Here is an 18653-nt window from a genome sequence, read left to right on the forward strand (position 1 = left end):
GGGCAAAAATATCTTTCCTTCTCATCTCCATACAAATATTTAATATTCTACATCTGGGTACATACAACCTTTACCTCAAACGCCTTATTTTACACCCCCAAAATCTTCCACAATACTCTCCCCACCAATTCACCATCGCCCGAAACCCTGTGACCAAGCGCGTCGTTCCGTCTATCAACGTCCTCTTTCAGCGCATCAGTAATCAGCCCTTGGTTTGCACGCTTAGCAGTCATTGTAGAGACAATCTGACGAGTGAACTCCGGATGCCCTTGGACGGTTATGATGTGGACGTCAGATATTGGAATAGAGCTAGGAGAGTCGGATACCGATGAAGGAAGGGGATAAGAGGAAGTTCTAGACTCGACAGTAGGAGTATAAATGTAGTCGGTTCCATAGGTAGAAATCATTCCTTGGTTAATCGAGACCTCTGTGGACGCAAGGAGATGAAATCCTTTCGGAACGAAAGGGACGTGATCTTGATGCATTTCTTGGATCGTCTACATATAGAATCAAGCAGTCGGTACTGACCAGACAGAACTGGCAGCTTCACGTACGAGTTCATTGTCTATCCCAAATACACTCTCTCCTATATTAGTAAGGCGCAACTTTGTCGGTCCAATCTCCCACTTGCCATCGTTCTTCACACAGGTACCACCAAGAGCGAGAGACACAATCTGGTGTCCAAAGCATATGCCAAATATCCTAACTTTTGGATGATCTTTTGCTAAATGGGCCGTGAACTCGATTAATCTATGAATCCATTCGAGATCGGCGTAGGCGGACGCAGCTGAGAAAAGCAATTAGAATGCATTTTACACAGAAGTTGGAACATACCACTTCCAGTATACATAAAGGCATCATACTTGTCAATCTTTTCTTCAGACGGATATTCCATTTTGCGTACAACATCATATGCATCCATCGTGAATTCCCAACCGAGCTCATCTGGAAGGGATTTGCGCATTAGTTCGTAAAATATTGTGGGGTATTCGCCATGCTCTGCTACCACTTCTGGCATGGGAGTATCGCATACGAGCAAGGCGATTGACTTCAACTTGGAGTTAGAAGCCATCAGAAGAAAACAGCTACGAGCGCTTATCCTTCCTCTGCTCTTCATACGGCCTCGCTGTTTCTCGCCATTCGAACCTCACTTTTACTTTTCCTTTGCATCTAATCATCATTGGCCCGAGGCTTATTCCACTTACGAACGAGACAACCTAGACCAGGGGGTGGTGGAGGTTGGCGGAAGTATAGCTTGTCCACCGGTTCTGTAGGCATATTATGTATATGATCCTCATCTCTCCCCCGATTGACATTCAAGCGCTTAGGGCGAAGCACCTTCTGCAACGTCCGCCGGAAATTACGTTGATTCAACTGTGCACCAGTTCTAAATTTGTGACCTATATACAGGCTCTCCAACTCTTCGCAATACGCCACATCTAGTAGTCCAGAGCTCCGAGTAGACTGAAATCAAATTTAACAGGTTCGTACACCTGATCGCCAATGTACTATTCAACACCATGCCCTCCGTATGCTTCCTTATGTTGAAGTGACGTCCATTTACTGCTTGGTACTGGCCCACTTCGATGGGTGTTGACGTTGAACGTCTACTACTGCTACCATCACATAAATGGCGTTTTATGCCTATATGTCATCTGTTCCTCGAGCCCATCCACTGCTATCAATCGCCTACTAGATAACTATTTACCAGGAGCTCAAGAACACTATGCTCATGATATCTTCGGAATTCAAGACCTTCTGTTATGGTAACTAATGTCCTTCGGAACTATATCCATGTATATGTACCATTGAAATTCTTTACAGGGATATTCTTCATGCTTGCAGTGCTTGCCGTCTCTCTCCTTATGTGAGCAGGTTCACTTGAAGTGTTGCCTTCTGGCTGATGCTGTCTTTCTTGACTTGGCAGCTGTTTCTGTTGGAACTATCGCCGTGTGGGCGAGCGGTGCAATACGAGACATGTTTGACAGCTGGTATCCAGAGATGGTCATACCAGATCTCAACCTTGTGGTAAAAGATAATGAGATTGCTGGGATTCTATTCGATGACTTCTTGAAGGAAGTAGGGAGGAGGTGTGAAGAGGCAGACATCCCGAAGGTACAATGGCTCGACGTGGCTATCGAGACTGTTGCTAAAGCATTTCAGGAAATTGTGCAGACCGGCGCTGTATAACTCAACCATTTCTTACTCCCTTGGCTTGTTGCAACTCTGTCGTTTGGATTGTACTGCTTGATGTATAGATATTTTGTCGCTCGTTTTCACCCCTAATATATATTAGAACCCCTTTTCCCGAAGAATTTTGATCTTTATACTACCTGTTACAATTCTTTCTACTGGGAGAGCCAGCTTTGAAGACTTGGCTGGGTAAAATCAACTCGTAGTACATTGTCGTTCATGTTTTCTAGCTGCCAAATATCTTCAAGAGACATTCATCTGAATGATTGGAACGAAAGCCTCGACTGTTTCGTCAAACTCCATCCCCAAAGACCATGTGCCATGTGCTGTCCATGGAAGTTTGAGATTTGAGTCATAGAACAGAATTCGAACTTCATCTCCCTCTAGGTAAAAACCTGACATACGAGGCTCGGGACCAAGGTATTCATCTACACAAAGTAAATGTTAGCCAGAGATTCCAGAGGGATTCAAATTCCTAAACGTAGACTACGTACGACGCCGAGGTGATATCCCGTCATTGGAGACATAATTCTTCGCGGTGCGGTCATCTTCACTAGCGAGCTTGGAATAGTGGTAGTAGGCTGTGATGAATAGGTCTTGACCTTTCTCAAATGGAAGCTAAGAGCATGCCACGATTCAACATTGAGGATCTTTAGTAGCATAGCACATTGGTGACCTTAGTAATTGGTATACGACTATGGCCGGAGGACCGAATTGTTCCGGGACATATCATGACTCCCTTGCAAGGAGCAATCGCTTGCTGCATCGGAAATTTTTCCAGTGGTGTGGTCTGTACATATCGTACGAGTTAAACGAGTAAGTAAGTACAATGTGTGTGTGTGTACCTGCAAAGTCATTCTATTCCAAAGCTCGTTTTTCAGCGCGTCTTTATCCGCTGCAGAGGCAGGTTTTCTTTCGTTCGACGACAGAGAAGAGAAAGGTTGCTGTCCATTCTTGGCGCGTCTATCGTCTCGTCTCGCATTAAATGTTTGGATAGAAGCAGGATCCCAGGTTCTTTGGGCAGCAAACATTGACGCGAAGATGTGAAGTCATGTTGAATGAGTGCCGCAAGTTCGGTGGTCACGTCGAGGGCGCCCACAACAAGGTTAACCTTTGGGCGCTTGTTCTCACATCAATATACTGCCGCGGCCTTTTACTGAGCTACTATTACTTAGCCTCGCGAAGGATATCCATTCAAAAACTAGCGGAAAGGAAAGGAAAAACCGACAAAGAAGTCGACGGCACTCGGAGTAACATGCAGACTACATGCCATCATGACTCAGTTTTGATTCAAATCAACCATTCCTTCCTGCCCATACTGTACTATGTCCGATGGTTTGCAGAAAATCCAGCTAGGCTTCGTCGGCCTGTCAGAGGAGGGATGGCCTGCGGATGCCCTAGCACCGCCTCTGTTCGCCCCTCCTTTATCTTCGAAGTACACTCTTGTCGCCGTGTCGACTACCAATTCTCAGTCTGCCCAGGCGAGCGCGGCCAAGTACTCACAAATCAGAAATTTGTCCGAGCATACAAAGAATATCGTTGTAAAACCCTATCACGGTTCTGCGGAACACATTGCTCTTGACAAGGATGTAGGCATGGTTGCAGTCGCAATCAAGCCGATCTACCAAAAGGACGCGGCGATGGAGGTGATCAAGGCTGGGAAAGATCTCTTCATCGAATGGCCTGTTGGGAAGAATCTAGATGAAACGAAGCAAATTTTCGATGCTGCTAGGGATAGAGGGATTAAGACGATCGTAGGATGTCAAATGAGATTCGCTGGATTCGCACTCAAAGTTTGTCTGCACTTACCGACGAGATTATTGGTCAACATGAACATTCATATTCTCGCAGGTGAAATCAATGATGTCCACAGGTGAGATTGGGAAAATACACTCTTCAAACTTTGTGAGTTTTCTCTGGTTCAGCGTCGTTTCTGTACTCGAGCTAAATGTGCTAACCAATCGTATCTCATATTTGACAGACCATATCCTTCAATCGTGGATGGGGCGCAACTGTTCTCGATCTATACAAACACCGGACTAGTGCCAAAAACAGTGCCACCTTACTCGACTCAGCAGGCGGGCATGTATTCGACCTCCTCTTACACATCCTTGGACCTATCACGTCCTTATCTGCTGTGGTCATGAACCACATCCCAACAGTGACAGTTATAGATTCGACAACAGGAACGCCTACAGGGGAGACAGTCGTACAGGAAGGACCCACACAAATCTGCGTTACCGGGATCCTTCAGACAAGCACCACGAACGTGAATCATGGTGGAGTTCAAACTATACAGACCCCGTTTATTGTGCATCTCCAATCCGGGGTAAAAGAAGCGGATTTCACTTGGGTAATCAGTGGCGAAAATGGAACCGTTCGCGTCCAGGCTGACGCCAAACTGGGTTTCTTTGATCCTTGCCCTCCGATGTATTGGAATGGAAATAAGGTAGAAGGTCTACCGAAGGTTGAGCAGAGAATTACTTCAGCATGGGAGGCTTTTGCTGACGGAAAGATCGATACATATGCCAATGTAGAAGATGCATTGAGGACAAAGACTGTGTTGGACGCAGTGATGCGGAGTGCTGAGGAAGGAAAAAGGATCGATTTGCTGTGATCCTAGATTCTTCGTGACATCGAGAAAAGCTCCGGCACCCGTTGGATAATCGTCGGTTAAAATGGTTGCACATCTAGAGAAAGGTACTGCCTAGTGCCTCGTAAGTAGATAGCCTACAGTATCATATCACTTCTTCGGGACAAAACTTAGAATAGTTTCGTTCCCGCCGGTCCAGAGTCTTCAAATTCAAGGAACGGAGCGCTATAAAAAGCCCACCTATTTTGACTCATGATTTCCCCTCATGAATAATCATGTTTGTTGGTAGCTTGTTATCTACGTACATGAGGATATATGCTCATGTCGAACGCTGGCCTGGTTTAATCTCCAGCTGGTTCATCGGTTCCGCTTCGGAAGAAGTATTTTCCCTGGTCTTCCCCATATGCCCCCATATGCCGACGAAGACGTTTTGCACGAAATAGATATGCAAAAACTGACAATGTGGCCTTCGGTGGTCTGAACCCACATGATTCGCACTAGTAGCATCCTCATTACTTGAGATTTTACAAAAGCAGCACAAGAATTTTGCCAATGAATTACACTGGTGCTGAAGGAAGATGTGTGGGTACACGAATCCAGGATAAAGATGTACTGAATACCTCGTAACAATCCGGGGATATAAAGAGTTCGATGCAGATGACGAGGTCAGACGGTAAGTAATATTTTAGCGCACGGATTGAGAGCACTGGGTGAAATTATTTTTAAATGCAATTATGTCCACTGGTTCAGGATGAAGTCGCCACCAAGAAAGTGAAAGGTATACACACTGATATCTGTTTCACGGCAATTTATTGGACCAGGATTAGTCCGACCAGAGATTGGTTGACTCGACCAAAGGCACCAAAAAGTTTCTATCGAGATCCGATATAAGGTGTCTGTGACTCTATGTTAATTAGAAATGTGGGGATTATTTTCGGGAAAGTCCTGGAAGGGGTGGGTAGGGCCCGCTGTACGGCCTCGCATAAAATGCTCTTGGTTGTGACAGAGTGGGAGAATTTTTTGCTGGTAGGATGTTCCGCCCACGGTGTATCTCGGGGGAGCCCAGGTGAACGGTGTCCTCCCATCTACATCAGAGTAAGGCAGACAGTTCAACACACTTTCTTTAAATTTAGTTTGGAGGGTTGTTCTAGGTGGCATGAGGAAGACGGCCATATGCGATTCCGAAGCCTCGTGCTACGAATAATATTTTTCCACGGTTTTCGACTTCTGTGCCTTGATCAATTACTTCACTCTCCTCCTACCATACATGTTCCTTCAAGTCATTTTGTCACTCGCTTTGTTCTTTCAATAGAACAACTCATTTACACGAGCCATTCTTTACATATCCATCTGCTCCTTACCTTCTTACCATCACCATCACCGTTTACGGAGCCGCCTCTCTTTTCATCGCCACGATGAACAACGAACAGGACCACTTGCATTCGACAACGCCTTTATCTCTAAGTCTACAGCCCAGCATTCTTGTAGCCGCTGCCACCCTCGTCCTTGCTGGATCAGCCGTCTTCTTGAAGTCCAATCTGCGTATTGGGAACCTCAGGTTGCTGCCTAAAGGGCTTGAAAGTGACGCGCAAAGTGGTATGTAGCTCTTTATCTTGTCTTTACTTGCCATTTCAAACCACTTCCTCACCGCAGCTTCAGAAGATCAACACGAGCCATACGGTGGGATTTCTGCGGACATATATGTCGAACGAGTCATGTCTAATTTTCGAACATTCATTCGTGATATTTTCACAGATATCCATGAAGACAGTAATTTCAACGACGCCTCAAAACTCCAGACTTCGAGGTCAAAGGAACGTCGGAAACGGAGAAAGGACCCAATGAAAGAATTGACAAAAGGGGGCAAGAAAGCGAAAGATCTGGCCAAGCTGTTGAAGCATGTCGACTTGCCCGGCCCCAGTGACCCGTCCTCGTCATCAGTTCCAAATTCAGGATTACATTCTGACTTTGTGCCAGCACAAGCACCACAGGAACCGTCATCGAACTCCATTACTTCCAACCGCAATCGTAGTGGTTCCCATTCTGAATCTGGCACTCGTGACTTTTCGGCATCGCTTTCTTCCAGGTCTGTTTCTATCTGTTCCGCTGCGGGAGCCTCTGCACGAAGCGGTCAATCCGGAGATGACCACGAAGAACAGGATCAGGAGGAGGAGATACCGCTGACGGCAATGCCTCCTTCACCTGCGCTTCCCCCGGAAATGAATCATGGGCACTCTCCATCCACGTCGTATGGCAGCACACCATCTCATGCCATCTCCATGTTTTCTATGAGCTATGCTGATACAACAGATACATCGGTTCAATCCGCGAAGTGCCTTGACTTGAATCCCGCTCTGGACGAGGAAAGATTTGAGTCCATTCCTTCCTCTAACACCCCATTGCCCAAATCAACTTCCAAGAATATCCGACGCAAGAATGGTAACAACGACAAAAATAGTAGCCTTGATAATTTCGCCACCAATAAACTCAATATTACTCATGGGACTGATGTATCACCTGCTATACTCACCTCATCGCAGTCAATGCCTTCCAGCTCTTCATATACCCGATCTGACCAATCGAAGGATACTATTGATATCTCATCCTCCACGCTTAACGTGATCTCTGCTCCCTCCCGGGCCGGTAAGCCCCCTCGTTTTCGTTCGCAAACACGTCAAGAACACAGCATAGGGCAGGTAACATCCTCATCTGGAGTAGGATTTTCAACCTTGATGCCGATCCATGATACATCCCGCGCTTCCAGTTCCACGTCGAAACCAGATTCTGATTACATGGATGGAGGGCACGTCGAGAATGGGGATCATTCCACTTCGTTGACTCCATTTAGCTTTCCCACTTTAAATGGAACTTCAGGCTCGGGCTCCACACACGACTCCGCCCCCGGTTCGAGCAAAGCTAGTTCTAGCGCTGGATTCGGTACACCTCCACCCGGTAGCCCTAATTCCACTAGCCTGTCCACGCAAACACAAATCGCATCATTACGGGGAGCGTTGGAGGCCTCTAGAAAGCGAGAAGAAGAAGCGAGAGGGAGAGATGAAAGCACACGAAGCGAATTAGAGAGATTAGGGAACGAGCTCAAGGTGTTGCGCTGGGAGGGAAATGTTTGGAGGCGAAGAGAAGGAGAGGTAAAATTCTTTCGCTTAGTGTCCTCAAGGTTTTACTGACTGTTCCCGATATATTCAGCTTCAGGCGCAAATTCATCATCTCGTGCATCAGATCCAATCTTATGCAGTCTATTTTGCACCACCTCAACAATTCTCCCCCCAATTGCAGAATCTCGCTATTCCACAGCCACAGCGAACTGTCGGGAAATATTCAAAAGGAAAACGCCCCCAGAAGCACAGCCAAACTTCACCGACGTCTTCACGATCCACCTCCAAGTCGTCACGACCGTCTCATAGCTCTCATGCCTCACCCATCCCACCTTTAGCCCAACTTCCCGAAAGACAGGCCACGACTCAGGGGTCTTCATCTTCACCCGTGGGATCTCCTATCATTCCTCCAAGTAGAATGTTCTCCCCTCCTTCGACGTTTTCACCAGGACCTTCTACACCATTCCTTCCAAATCCGCAAAGCATAGGGCCCTTCTCTCCATCATCGTCCTTCGGCATGTTTTCACCCACAGGTGCTTTACCTGGAGGTATGCCTTTCGCGAGCCCGCATTTAGGTTCCACGGGCATGATGTCTCCGCTTAGTCCACACTCACCGTATCTTCCATACCCAACCTATGCTACTTTTGGCGGATTCTCCCAAGGCCAGAACCAAGCTAACGGGAGTGGAAACCCTTCTAACGGAGGAACGATGCACCCGATGCAGTTCTTGAACATGCTGAATAACACCGGAAAAGGGAATGGTGCTAGCGCCGGTTCGGGTACGGAACCAGGCGGTGCCATGAGCACGTTGTCTACAATGTCGTCGTTGGACTCTGTGACTACGGATTCGACCGACTCGATGTCGCCGGCAATGACGTCGTCTCCGAGTCCGGCCCCTGGAACGTCGAGAGAACGAGGAAGAAAAAGAGGACGGGGTGTAGCTGGTACCGGAAATAGCGACCGTATCCTGGGTGGGTATGGTCCTGAATACCAGTACGGCTACTCATACGGTTACCCATACCCGTATTCCCTACCAACATCGTATCAGGTGTATCCCGGAACCGCGTCGCCCAAGGGAGAAATCGGAAAAGAGGGTGAGGGACCTGGTGAGAACAAGAACAACTATGATTCTGATCCTGAGCATGACATCGATGGGGAAGTCAACGAGCTACTGGCCGGGTCTATCTTAAAGCGACCTGAGAGTATGGTGGGACTGAGAAGGTCAGGCTCAGGAGGATCTTCGAAATCCAAGGCTAAGGAAAAGCTGCAAATGTCTCCGATGAAAGACGTGGGATTTGGCAATGAAGTGAGAGATGGACAACAGTTTTCTGATGATGGCCTGAGTGTTGCATCGCCGAGTTCTGACTCGGGAGTAAGGTCAGCTCTGGGACTGGAATGGCTTCGTGACCCGGGGCTTTTCCGCCGGGAGTCTTCTGAAGCAATCTCAACTCAACGACCTACGCCTGCATTGGAAGCGATACCCATGTCCATGCCGAGCTCTCCTCCTCCATCAAGGCTGCCTTTCACCTCGACAACCACTCCAAATGAAATCGATCTTGATGCTGATATATACTCGTCTTCATCATCCTCATCGAACAAGTCGCTCTCCGAGTCAGCATCCACGGAATCGTCAGACTCTGCAGCAGAGACTCCACCGATCGAGTTCACGTTTCCTTCGATATCAACTTGGGGCTATTCATATCGTACTCATTCTGCTGGGGATCCAAACGGCCGTGAACAAGCTTTGCGTACGAGCACGGACGTCGAAGCAACTGAAGATCCAGTATTGGAGAAACAAGCGACGACTATGACGTTGATTCATGACACGGATATAGAGGAAGAGATCACGCCGCCAGCGGACAAATTGAATCCAATGAGTATCGAGTCCGAACCCGCCTTATCCGATACTACGTTTACCGTTACTCCGAATAATGTCAAGAACGTCCACGATGGGACTACACCCGCGGAATGAAATCTTCACTTGACCTCACGGCTCTATGAAGAAAGAGCAAAAAGACACCACAACGAAATGATCTGGCACCACCCAAATTATCTAATTTTCTTGGTTCATTGCATGGCTCAAGCTCATAATGTATTAACTCAAATTGATTGTTCAGTCTCTCGAATCCTGAAATTCTCTTGACAAAAGATTTACCACTGACTTATTGCATTCTTTTTATATAGTGACTTTGCACTGGTTACCTACTAAATGTTCGAGCGATTCCTCTTTCAAGTTTTTCGTCGTATCTTGTCACAACTTTACCTTATCGACGCAACAATTTCCTATTCTGTTTTTTTTTGTTGAACTTGCCCCGAACTCCTTTCAATTTCTCCATGACATTCTCCTTTTTATTCCTTTCCAAGTTTCATTATGTTATTTCGCTGGATCCGGTTTCCCCCTCTTATACATAAACGACCTACATACAAAACAGTATATCCCTTCCACATAAGAGTATTTGAGATACAACAACGGTACCACAGGGTACCACTAGAGAACATTTTAAGTGTTCATCGAGATCGTCTCGTTTCCTTAGTCGTATTTGTGAGTGAGAGTGAAGAGCTTTGGTGTAACCTGAGCCCGGGCCGAGCTATTAGAAAAAAACGCGGTTGTCCAATGCACAGTGACGAACCGCCACCACAGTCTACTGCGCAACTTTGTGGCTTTGTGGCTTCACATAGAGTTACACTTTGACTATTTATAACGACAAGAAACTTCTCAACTCTGCTGGTCATGCCATCTCAATCTACCCTTTCTGCTGACGACAAAGCCAAAGTGAAGTCTGCTATTCCAGTGTCACCAGCAACGAACAAGATATTCTGGGCAACATTTGCAAGGATTTATTATGCGTATCCGGATCCGAATAAATGGGCTTATGCTGGACTGCAGGGTGGGTGTTGTACAGAAAGTCAGTTACGAATGATCTGACCATCTTTCACCGTAGGTGCATTGACTCTAACCAGGTCAAATGTTACATTGGAGTTTTCCTTCAACCTCGTTGACCTGACTGGAACTCGCGGCATTATATGGTCGCATGAATTTTACCAGGGACTTGAGGCAGAATATAATACAGATAGGCCATGGTTTCATTCATTCCCGGGTGATGAATGCATGATTGGCTTTGTATTTGTCGACGAGAGTGAGGCAAAGAGCTTCGAGAAAAAGGTCAGAGAGAAGACCGGTAAGAAATCAAAGGGTGGTAAGTAATTCCTACTGTGTATCCTCACTCATTGAATCGTTCTCCAGCCAAATCCAAGAAATCCAAATCACCTACCGTGAAATCCTCTGGCAAAATTGATAAATCCCTCATTTCTGCACCTACACAATTTAAACATGTTGCTCACATGGGCTACGATGCGGATAAAGGGTTCACTTCGCGAAATGTCGATCCATCCTGGACGACAATCGTTGGGAATCTGGAGGAGGAAGGAATCGACAAGAAGATCATCGAGAGAGAAGTCGAATTTATTCGTGATTTTCGCAAAGTTTATCCTGAAGCTCAAGCAGAGGCAGAGAAGAAAGAACAGAAGAAGAAACCAGCGACGACGAAACCGCCGCCTCCGCCGTCGAGAGGTGGTGCACCTCCTCCACCCCCTCCACCAAGAGGAGGAGGATCTAGAAATTCTGCACCTCCTCCTCCGCCGCCGCCACCACCTTCTGCTGCTGCTGCCACGCCACCTTCAACTGCGCATGCACCCTCATCTGCACCTCCTGCACCACCTGCCCGTCCCTCGACTGGTCATCATGTACCACCTCCTCCTCCTGCGCGCCCAGCGTCATCGCATACACCGGCGCCACCAAGTAGACCGCCACCTCCTTCATCTGGTCCCCCACCACCGCCGCCGCCGCCACCCCCAGCCGGTGGTTCTGCTCCACCCCCTCCTCCACCTCCACCACCACCCCCTCCCTCAGGCGCACGTACTGGCGCTCCACCGCCCCCTCCACCTCCACCACCTCCACCGGGAGCCTCAGGTGTCCCACCCCCTCCACCCTCCTTAGGCTTACCCGCTCCCCAACCCGGACGCGGTGACCTCCTCGCATCAATCCAGGGCAAAGGTATCCATTCATTGAAAAAGACTGAAGGTCCCCCGGCTAGTGGCTCGTTGTCCTCTGCGTCCCCGAGAGGTGGTACGCCTGCCATCGAGGAATCTGCCAGCAGTAGTAGTGGGGGCGGTGGTGGAGCGTCGGATCTGACTAGTGCTTTAGCTAGTGCCTTGATGGCGAGGAATGCAAAGATGGGTGAGGATAGTGATGATGAGGAGGAAGATGATGAGTGGGATTAAGGTCCTTGATCATACATATTTTCGAAGTGGTGAATGCTAGGTATCCTTTCAATGTTCCATACTTTACTTAGGCTCCTGATATGTCTTTCCTTAGACTATGATTATAATACACTTCAGATTGTACTTATTTCTACTTTTATTGGACATTTGGATGCTTGTTGCTCATGATTAGTGACCTCCCCTCCTGAGCTTGTTCATGAGGTGAGGTGGGTGCACCTTTTTCATGATCCAGATTAATTCAAGAAATAAACACTCAATTCATATCTTCATTGATCCTTGTATCATACAATATATCTCACTCAAACACATTCATGAGCATGATAACAAGTTTGATGTATTTTTTCATTTACCCTAAAACAGGATTTTACATACATAAATAGAAAGATGGCCTCTTGAGCCTTGAATAACAAGTCTTCTTATCCCATGGTATTATTCTTATCGCGAGATCTTCTACATATTCGAAGTGAACAATTAATGTCTTAAATTCCATAATCCAAGAGTAGTTGGACAATAGATCTTCTTTGAAAGCCAACATTTGTTTTTTGGAGAGTTTGAGCTGTCTGCAAAGCATCCTGGGCATCAGCTCCATTATCCAAAAGAACCTTAACAATTTCTTCATGGCCAAGATATGCAGCAGTCCTCAGAACAGTGTATGATGCATGATTACGGATATTGACATCAGCTCCGTTGTCCAAGAGAAGTTGGACAATACCTTGTTTGCGGAGGAATGCAGCAGTGCGGAGACAATCGCCACATTGAGCATTGACATTGGCTCCGTAGTCCAATAGGAGTTGGAGAATGTTTTCTTTGCCAAGAAATATTGCAGTTCGAAGCACACTTCCCAGCCCACCACACTGAGCGTTGATATTAGCCCCATTTCTGAGGAGCATTCGAAGTATACTCTCATTTCCGTTAAACACAGCACCTTGAAGGGCACTTCCATACCTACCACCCTGAATGTTGACATCAGCTCCATGATCTAAGAGAAGCTGAACAATATTTTCACTGCCCCCATATGCTGCAGCTTGGAGAGCATTTCCATATTCTCCTCCTTGAGCATCAATATGTGCTCCATGGTCTAGAAGTAACTGAACAATATTTTTCTTTCCATAATAGGCTGCAGCTTGGAGAGCATTCCCATATTTTCCATCATGAGAGTTGACATTAGCTCTGTAGTTGATAAGCATTTGTATAAATTTTTCTTCAAGATTCCAGGATAACACAGCAGTTTGGAGAGTATTTCCATATTCCCCACCTTGAGCATTGATATCAGCTCCATACTTCATTAGAAGATGTACAATATTTTCCTTTCCATGGTATACAGCCGCTTTGAGAGCATTTCCATATTTTCCACCTTGAGCATCTACATTAGCTCCATGTTTCAGGAGAAGCTCAATAATCTTTGCATTTCCACAACATGCAGCAGCTTGAAGGGCAGTATCAAGTTGACCATAGTGGGCATGAACATCAGCCCCATAGTCCAATAAAAGTTCTACAATGTCTTCTTTTCCCATAATTCCAGCAGCTTGAAGAGCACTACCATATGGACCACCTGTGGCATTGATATTTGCTCCATATTCTATGAGAAGCTTGATCATACTCTTATGATGACCCCAAACACTAGCCTGGAGAGCATTACCAAATTGACCAACTTGAACATTTACATTAGCTCCATTATCCAACAACCATTTGGAAATACTAATGTTGCCTGTATGATAGGCAACAGATTGGAGTGCACTTCCATATTGGAAATCAATTTTGGCTCCTTTACTCATAAGAAACTCCATCATTTTTTTGTTACCTGCTACTGCTGCTGCAGATAAAGGGGTTCCCAGGCTACAACCACATACATTAACCATGTCTGTACTTCCCCCTTCAATTAAATCAGCAGCACTTTGCATTAGACCTAAATATGCAGCACAGCAAAGTGGATTGCAATTTGGCAGGAATGTGCTTCTTTTGAAATACATGTGTGTCCAATGTAAATACTGAGGGCTTTGATCTACCAAGATCTGCTTAGTTAAATCCCTGAGTGTGGTTGTTGGACCAGAATGATTCTCTTGAATGAATTGAATATGCTTCACCCAATATTTGTTTGAATAATCCTCAAGTAAGAAAACACTCCCATGCATGATGTTCTTTTTCCACTGCAATAAATAAACAATGCACATTTGAGCTATAATATCATGTGCCAACACCTCATTGACCTCAAATAAATCCATTGTTTGAACAACATTGTGGCTTTGGACTAGAAATTCCTTTACGGATGCATGAGAAAATTGCAGGTGACAATCCGAGTCAATTGAAACAAGAGTGGTGTCTATGATTTTATCTAATTGAGGGTTCAATTGACCATCTTGTTCAACCACTTGCTCTTCCAAATCAATCAAAACAATGGCAGAGGCCTGACTGTTTGTTAAAGGCTCGAAAGCATGCAAAAGCCACAGAAGGATATGATGTGCCTGTGCTGAATTCGGGCTTCTTTTACATCTTTGAACAGCTTGTATGTATGTCTGTTCCAGATCTGGAGGCAAAGTTTGTAATGCCTTCCGGACTAATTTTGGTGTAGCACATTGTTCCAATACATTCAATTGACAATCTACCCAACGGAAACTGATATTGTCATTCAAGTTAGATTTCAATGTTAGAATATAATCACGTTATATTCAGCAGCAATGGCAGTAAGAGATAGAGTGCACACAGCACTGTAGTTGATCACACAGATCAGATGATGAAGGAGTAGAGAGAACTGCTTATTCGACAAGACGAATACTACAGGTTTATATACAAGTCCAAGGTAGACGATGTCATGTTACAGCTAAACATAGCGAGAGAGAAAGGAAGTACAATACGATGTATCCTACTGGTAGTCCTATAGTAATAGTACACGATGGTGGGATTGACGGTGAGACTGATAACACGATAGTGAGATAGTGGTTTGTAACAAGAGAACGATGTTCCATAGATGGTATGTGAGTCATCAAATGTTAACACTCCCCCTCAAACCTTTGTTAGTCCCATGGACGCAGCGAAGTGTTTGGCCTTAAGAGATGGAAGCGCCTTTGTAAAGATGTCTGCAGTCATGTCCTCCGTAGGGCAGTAAACAAGGCGGATCTTTCCTTCTTCAATGACATATCGGATGAAGTGGTATCTAATATCAATGTGTTTGGTTCGGGCATGGAAGCGATCATCTTTAGCAAGAGCGATGGCGGATTGGTTGTCGGCATTGAGAATGATTGGTTTTGCAATAGGGCCAAATAGTTCCGATAAGAGATTCCTAAACCAAATTGCTTCCTTGGCAGCGTGAGTCAAAGCAATATACTCAGCTTCCGTGGTTGATAATGAGATAGTATCTTGTCGCTTGGATGACCATGACACTGCTCCTCCATTGAGCATGAAAACGTATCCTGAGATAGCATGTCTATCCTCCTGGGACATTCCATCAGCGTCCGTGTATCCTTCGATTTCTGCTTGTGTTCCTCCAAATGTGAGCCATAGGTCTCGGGTGTATTTGAGATATGCATAAACACGCTTTACAGCGTTCCAGTGAGTAATTCCGGGGTTCTGCAAAAACTTTGCCAGTATGCCGACTGCGTAAGTAATGTCGGGTCGAGTTGCTACTGATAAGTATTGTAGGGCGCCGACAGCTTCTCTGTAGGGCTTGTCGCGCATATATGTGATATCCTCGACGGTAGTTGGCATCTGGTCCTTGGTAAGATGTATGTGTGGATCGAATGGAATGGAAAGGGGTTTGACATCTGCAAATCCATATCGAGATAGGATCGCGTCAATATATGCCCTTTGGGATAAATGAATGGATCGTGTATGTAGAGATCGGCGGATCTCAATCCCTAGTAACCAGTGAATCTCTCCAGAATCGACAACTTCGATCTGGTCCCTGATCTTCTTCTTTAGAGTGTCCATTACAGCCATGGTCTTGGTAAGCATAGTCATATCATCGACGTGGATGAATATGATACAAAAAGGGTCAGTTCGATAGAATACGGCATGATCGAAATTTGACCTGGTGAGACCGACTGATGTCATGATCTCCCTGAATCTCATGTACCAACGGCGACCGGCTTGTTTAAGTCCGTAGAGGGCGAGCTTGAGTTTAAGCACTTGTCCTGCTTTAACTTCAATGTCAACACCTGGTGGTGCCTTCATGTAGATTTGTTCATTGTCGTCCAGTTTACCATATAGATATGCTGATTTGACATCCATCTGGTGAATGAACATGTTCTGTTTGGCTCCTATGCTGAGGATGGCTCGAGCTGCTGCTAGCTTTGTGACTGATGCGAACGTTTCATCTGGGAAATAGTCAACGTCTGGTATCTGGTTAAAACCTCGTACCACTAGTCTGGCTCTGTGGCTTGTGACTTTTCCTTGTTCATCTCGCTTGGTCCTAAATACCCATTTCGATGTGAGGATGTTGGCATTATCAGGTGGAATGACAATATCATATGTTCCGCGCTGTTGTAATCTCCGGATTTCCTCATTCATGGCTTCCCGCCATTGAGACCAATCGGGACGTCGCATTGCTTCTGCAACTGATGTGGGGTCAGCGATGATTTCACCTGTTACTTGACCAAGTGATGCTGTAAGATGCCTGAGCTCTCGGTTCGGCTCTCCAAGTCCATTGATGATGTCCTGGATTTTCTTGGTCGGCTTCCTGACGCGTTTTCCTGTGATTATATCTGGGTTGATGGGTTCGGCAATTTCCTCCGGTACTGGTATGATAGGCTGTTCCGACTCGGTGATCGATGTTTCCAGATTTCCCAAATCCTGATCCTCCCCCTCAACGGGTTGGATCTGCCTATCAGAGAATTGCACATTACGTTCAGTTGAGACTGTGTGGCGATCTGGCCAATAGATGAAGTAACCATTGGACTCTGGCTCAATGCCTACCCATCGTCCTTCCTGTGCTTGAGGGTCAAGCTTCCCAGGCTCCTTTTCACGTTTAACATAGACCGTGCTTCCAAAGATGTGGAAGTTGGAGATGTCGGGGATTGTGCCAAATCGTTTCTCCCATGGAGAAATCATACCATTTGCCTTCTTTGGTGTCCTGTTCCATACATACACTATGTAGCCCATCATGAATCCCCAAAGCCATTTCGGTAATCCAGATGATATCATGAGGCTGCGTACTCCATTGAGTAGTGTCCTGTGGCTGCGTTCCGCTATGCCGTTGTGTTCCGGAGTGTCATGTACCGTAAGGCTACGTTTAGTGCCTAATCGTTCCAGGTATGCTGTGAATTCACCACTGAGAAATTCTCCCCCTCGATCAGAGTGGAGTTTCTTGACCGTTACGCCATATTGAGTTTGGAGACCGGTTTGGAGTATTACGTATTGAGCGAAAGCCTCATCTTTGCCCTTCATTAACGGTTCCTCCAACCAACTGGTGGCTTCGTCGATGACTGTCAATGCGTAGACGTAATGATTTAGCGTCTGGACAGAAGCTGGTCCCCATACATCCATGTGAAATACATCACCAAATTTCTCTGCTCTCGGGGATGTTCGAATTTTGGAGATCGGAGATCTGGCAGTTTTAGCAAGCATGCAAGTTCGGCATTCGGGTTCTTCCATCTGCTTAGGATCTAACTTGATCCCGTGAACCTGGTTTGATTTGAACATATGTTTGACATAAGCATAGTTCTGGTGGCCAGCGATGCAGTGTGCTTCATAAAGTGAAACCATCCTGGCTGCCTTTCCGGCATAGGCATATTCTGCGCTCGGAATCTGGTAGAGACCATTTGTCTTGGGAACGATTCCAATCGTCTCCCCCTGTCTATTGATGATCTTAAGAGTTCCATCTTTAATTACCATCACATATCCTGCATCGTCGAGTTTACCCAATGATACAAGTGTGTTAGGCGTGTTGGGGCATAGGAGAGTGTTTTGGAGTGTAAGCGATTTCGAAATTCCATCCTCGTTGATTGGAAGATCGATCTGGAGATTTCCGGCAGTGTTGGATGTGAAGGTCTCGGCGTTAGCTGCCTGGATAATTCGGGTAGGGACACTCCGCGTGTTGCGAAGTTTGTCCTGAAGTGGAGTCATGTGGGATGAACATCCTGAGTCAAACAGAATTGCTCCGCTGCTGTGAGATGCTACGAAAGCTGTCTCGTAATTACTAGCGATTTCGGAGAAATTAAATATTTCCTGTGACGTAGTTGTGGTAACTTCCACGGCTGCCCACGATGACTCGGGTACTTCCTCAATGGTGGCTGAGGATCCCACTTCTTTATTCTTTGATCTCCAACTAGTACTGCCGCTTCCAGACGGTTGGTTTTTCTCCTTCTTCTGAGAACTCTCTTGGGCCTCGTTGGCCTGTTGTCGCTTCGGCGAACTGCATTTATTAGCGAAATGCCCTTTTCCACCGCAATTGTAGCATGTGGAATTGTTCGAGTTTGGTCGACTTTGACCTCCTCCTCTATTACCATTTCCTCTGCCCCTGGACTGGCCTCTGAAGTTTC

The 18653-nt window shown here is 46.2% G+C and overlaps 6 protein-coding genes across 6 annotated transcripts; 3 read left to right on the forward strand and 3 right to left on the reverse strand.

Annotated features, from left to right (window-relative positions):
* Positions 1–89: 89 nt before the first annotated feature.
* Positions 90–1072, reverse strand: C8R40DRAFT_1058525 (class I glutamine amidotransferase-like protein; the record flags this gene model as incomplete). The annotated part of the gene is made up of 4 exons (XM_046225209.1): positions 90–309; positions 361–497; positions 555–787; positions 835–1072. 4 exons carry the CDS (start codon positions 1070–1072, stop codon positions 90–92), a joined length of 828 nt encoding a protein of 275 aa, XP_046080940.1.
* Positions 1073–2436: 1364 nt separating this feature from the next.
* On the reverse strand, positions 2437–3224 carry C8R40DRAFT_1176365 (uncharacterized protein; the record flags this gene model as incomplete). Its single annotated transcript, XM_046232499.1, has 4 exons — positions 2437–2621; positions 2688–2811; positions 2870–2983; positions 3039–3224. The coding sequence occupies 4 exons, from the start codon at positions 3222–3224 to the stop codon at positions 2437–2439; spliced, it is 609 nt and encodes a 202-aa protein (XP_046080941.1).
* A 155-nt stretch (positions 3225–3379) lies between these two features.
* Positions 3380–4936, forward strand: C8R40DRAFT_715740 (uncharacterized protein). The gene is made up of 3 exons (XM_046235961.1): positions 3380–3986; positions 4045–4098; positions 4175–4936. The coding sequence occupies exons 1-3, from the start codon at positions 3519–3521 to the stop codon at positions 4808–4810; spliced, it is 1158 nt and encodes a 385-aa protein (XP_046080942.1). The 5' UTR covers positions 3380–3518; the 3' UTR covers positions 4811–4936.
* A 1144-nt stretch (positions 4937–6080) lies between these two features.
* On the forward strand, positions 6081–10071 carry C8R40DRAFT_716117 (uncharacterized protein). The gene is made up of 5 exons (XM_046235963.1): positions 6081–6382; positions 6440–6466; positions 6542–7429; positions 7478–7932; positions 7991–10071. Exons 1-5 carry the CDS (start codon positions 6202–6204, stop codon positions 9869–9871), a joined length of 3432 nt encoding a protein of 1143 aa, XP_046080943.1. The 5' UTR covers positions 6081–6201; the 3' UTR covers positions 9872–10071.
* Positions 10072–10501: 430 nt separating this feature from the next.
* On the forward strand, positions 10502–12604 carry C8R40DRAFT_716201 (uncharacterized protein). The gene is made up of 3 exons (XM_046235964.1): positions 10502–10787; positions 10842–11093; positions 11144–12604. The coding sequence occupies exons 1-3, from the start codon at positions 10631–10633 to the stop codon at positions 12178–12180; spliced, it is 1446 nt and encodes a 481-aa protein (XP_046080944.1). The 5' UTR covers positions 10502–10630; the 3' UTR covers positions 12181–12604.
* A 337-nt stretch (positions 12605–12941) lies between these two features.
* Positions 12942–13889, reverse strand: C8R40DRAFT_1010259 (ankyrin repeat-containing domain protein; the record flags this gene model as incomplete). The annotated part of the gene is made up of 1 exon (XM_046222846.1): positions 12942–13889. A coding segment is annotated over one exon (948 nt), but the record flags the coding sequence as incomplete, so codon positions are not given.
* Positions 13890–18653: the final 4764 nt, after the last annotated feature.

The sequence above is a fragment of the Lentinula edodes genome, assembly GCF_021015755.1.
Source record: "Lentinula edodes strain Le(Bin) 0899 ss11 chromosome Unknown C8R40scaffold_51, whole genome shotgun sequence".
NCBI lineage: Eukaryota > Fungi > Basidiomycota > Agaricomycetes > Agaricales > Omphalotaceae > Lentinula > Lentinula edodes.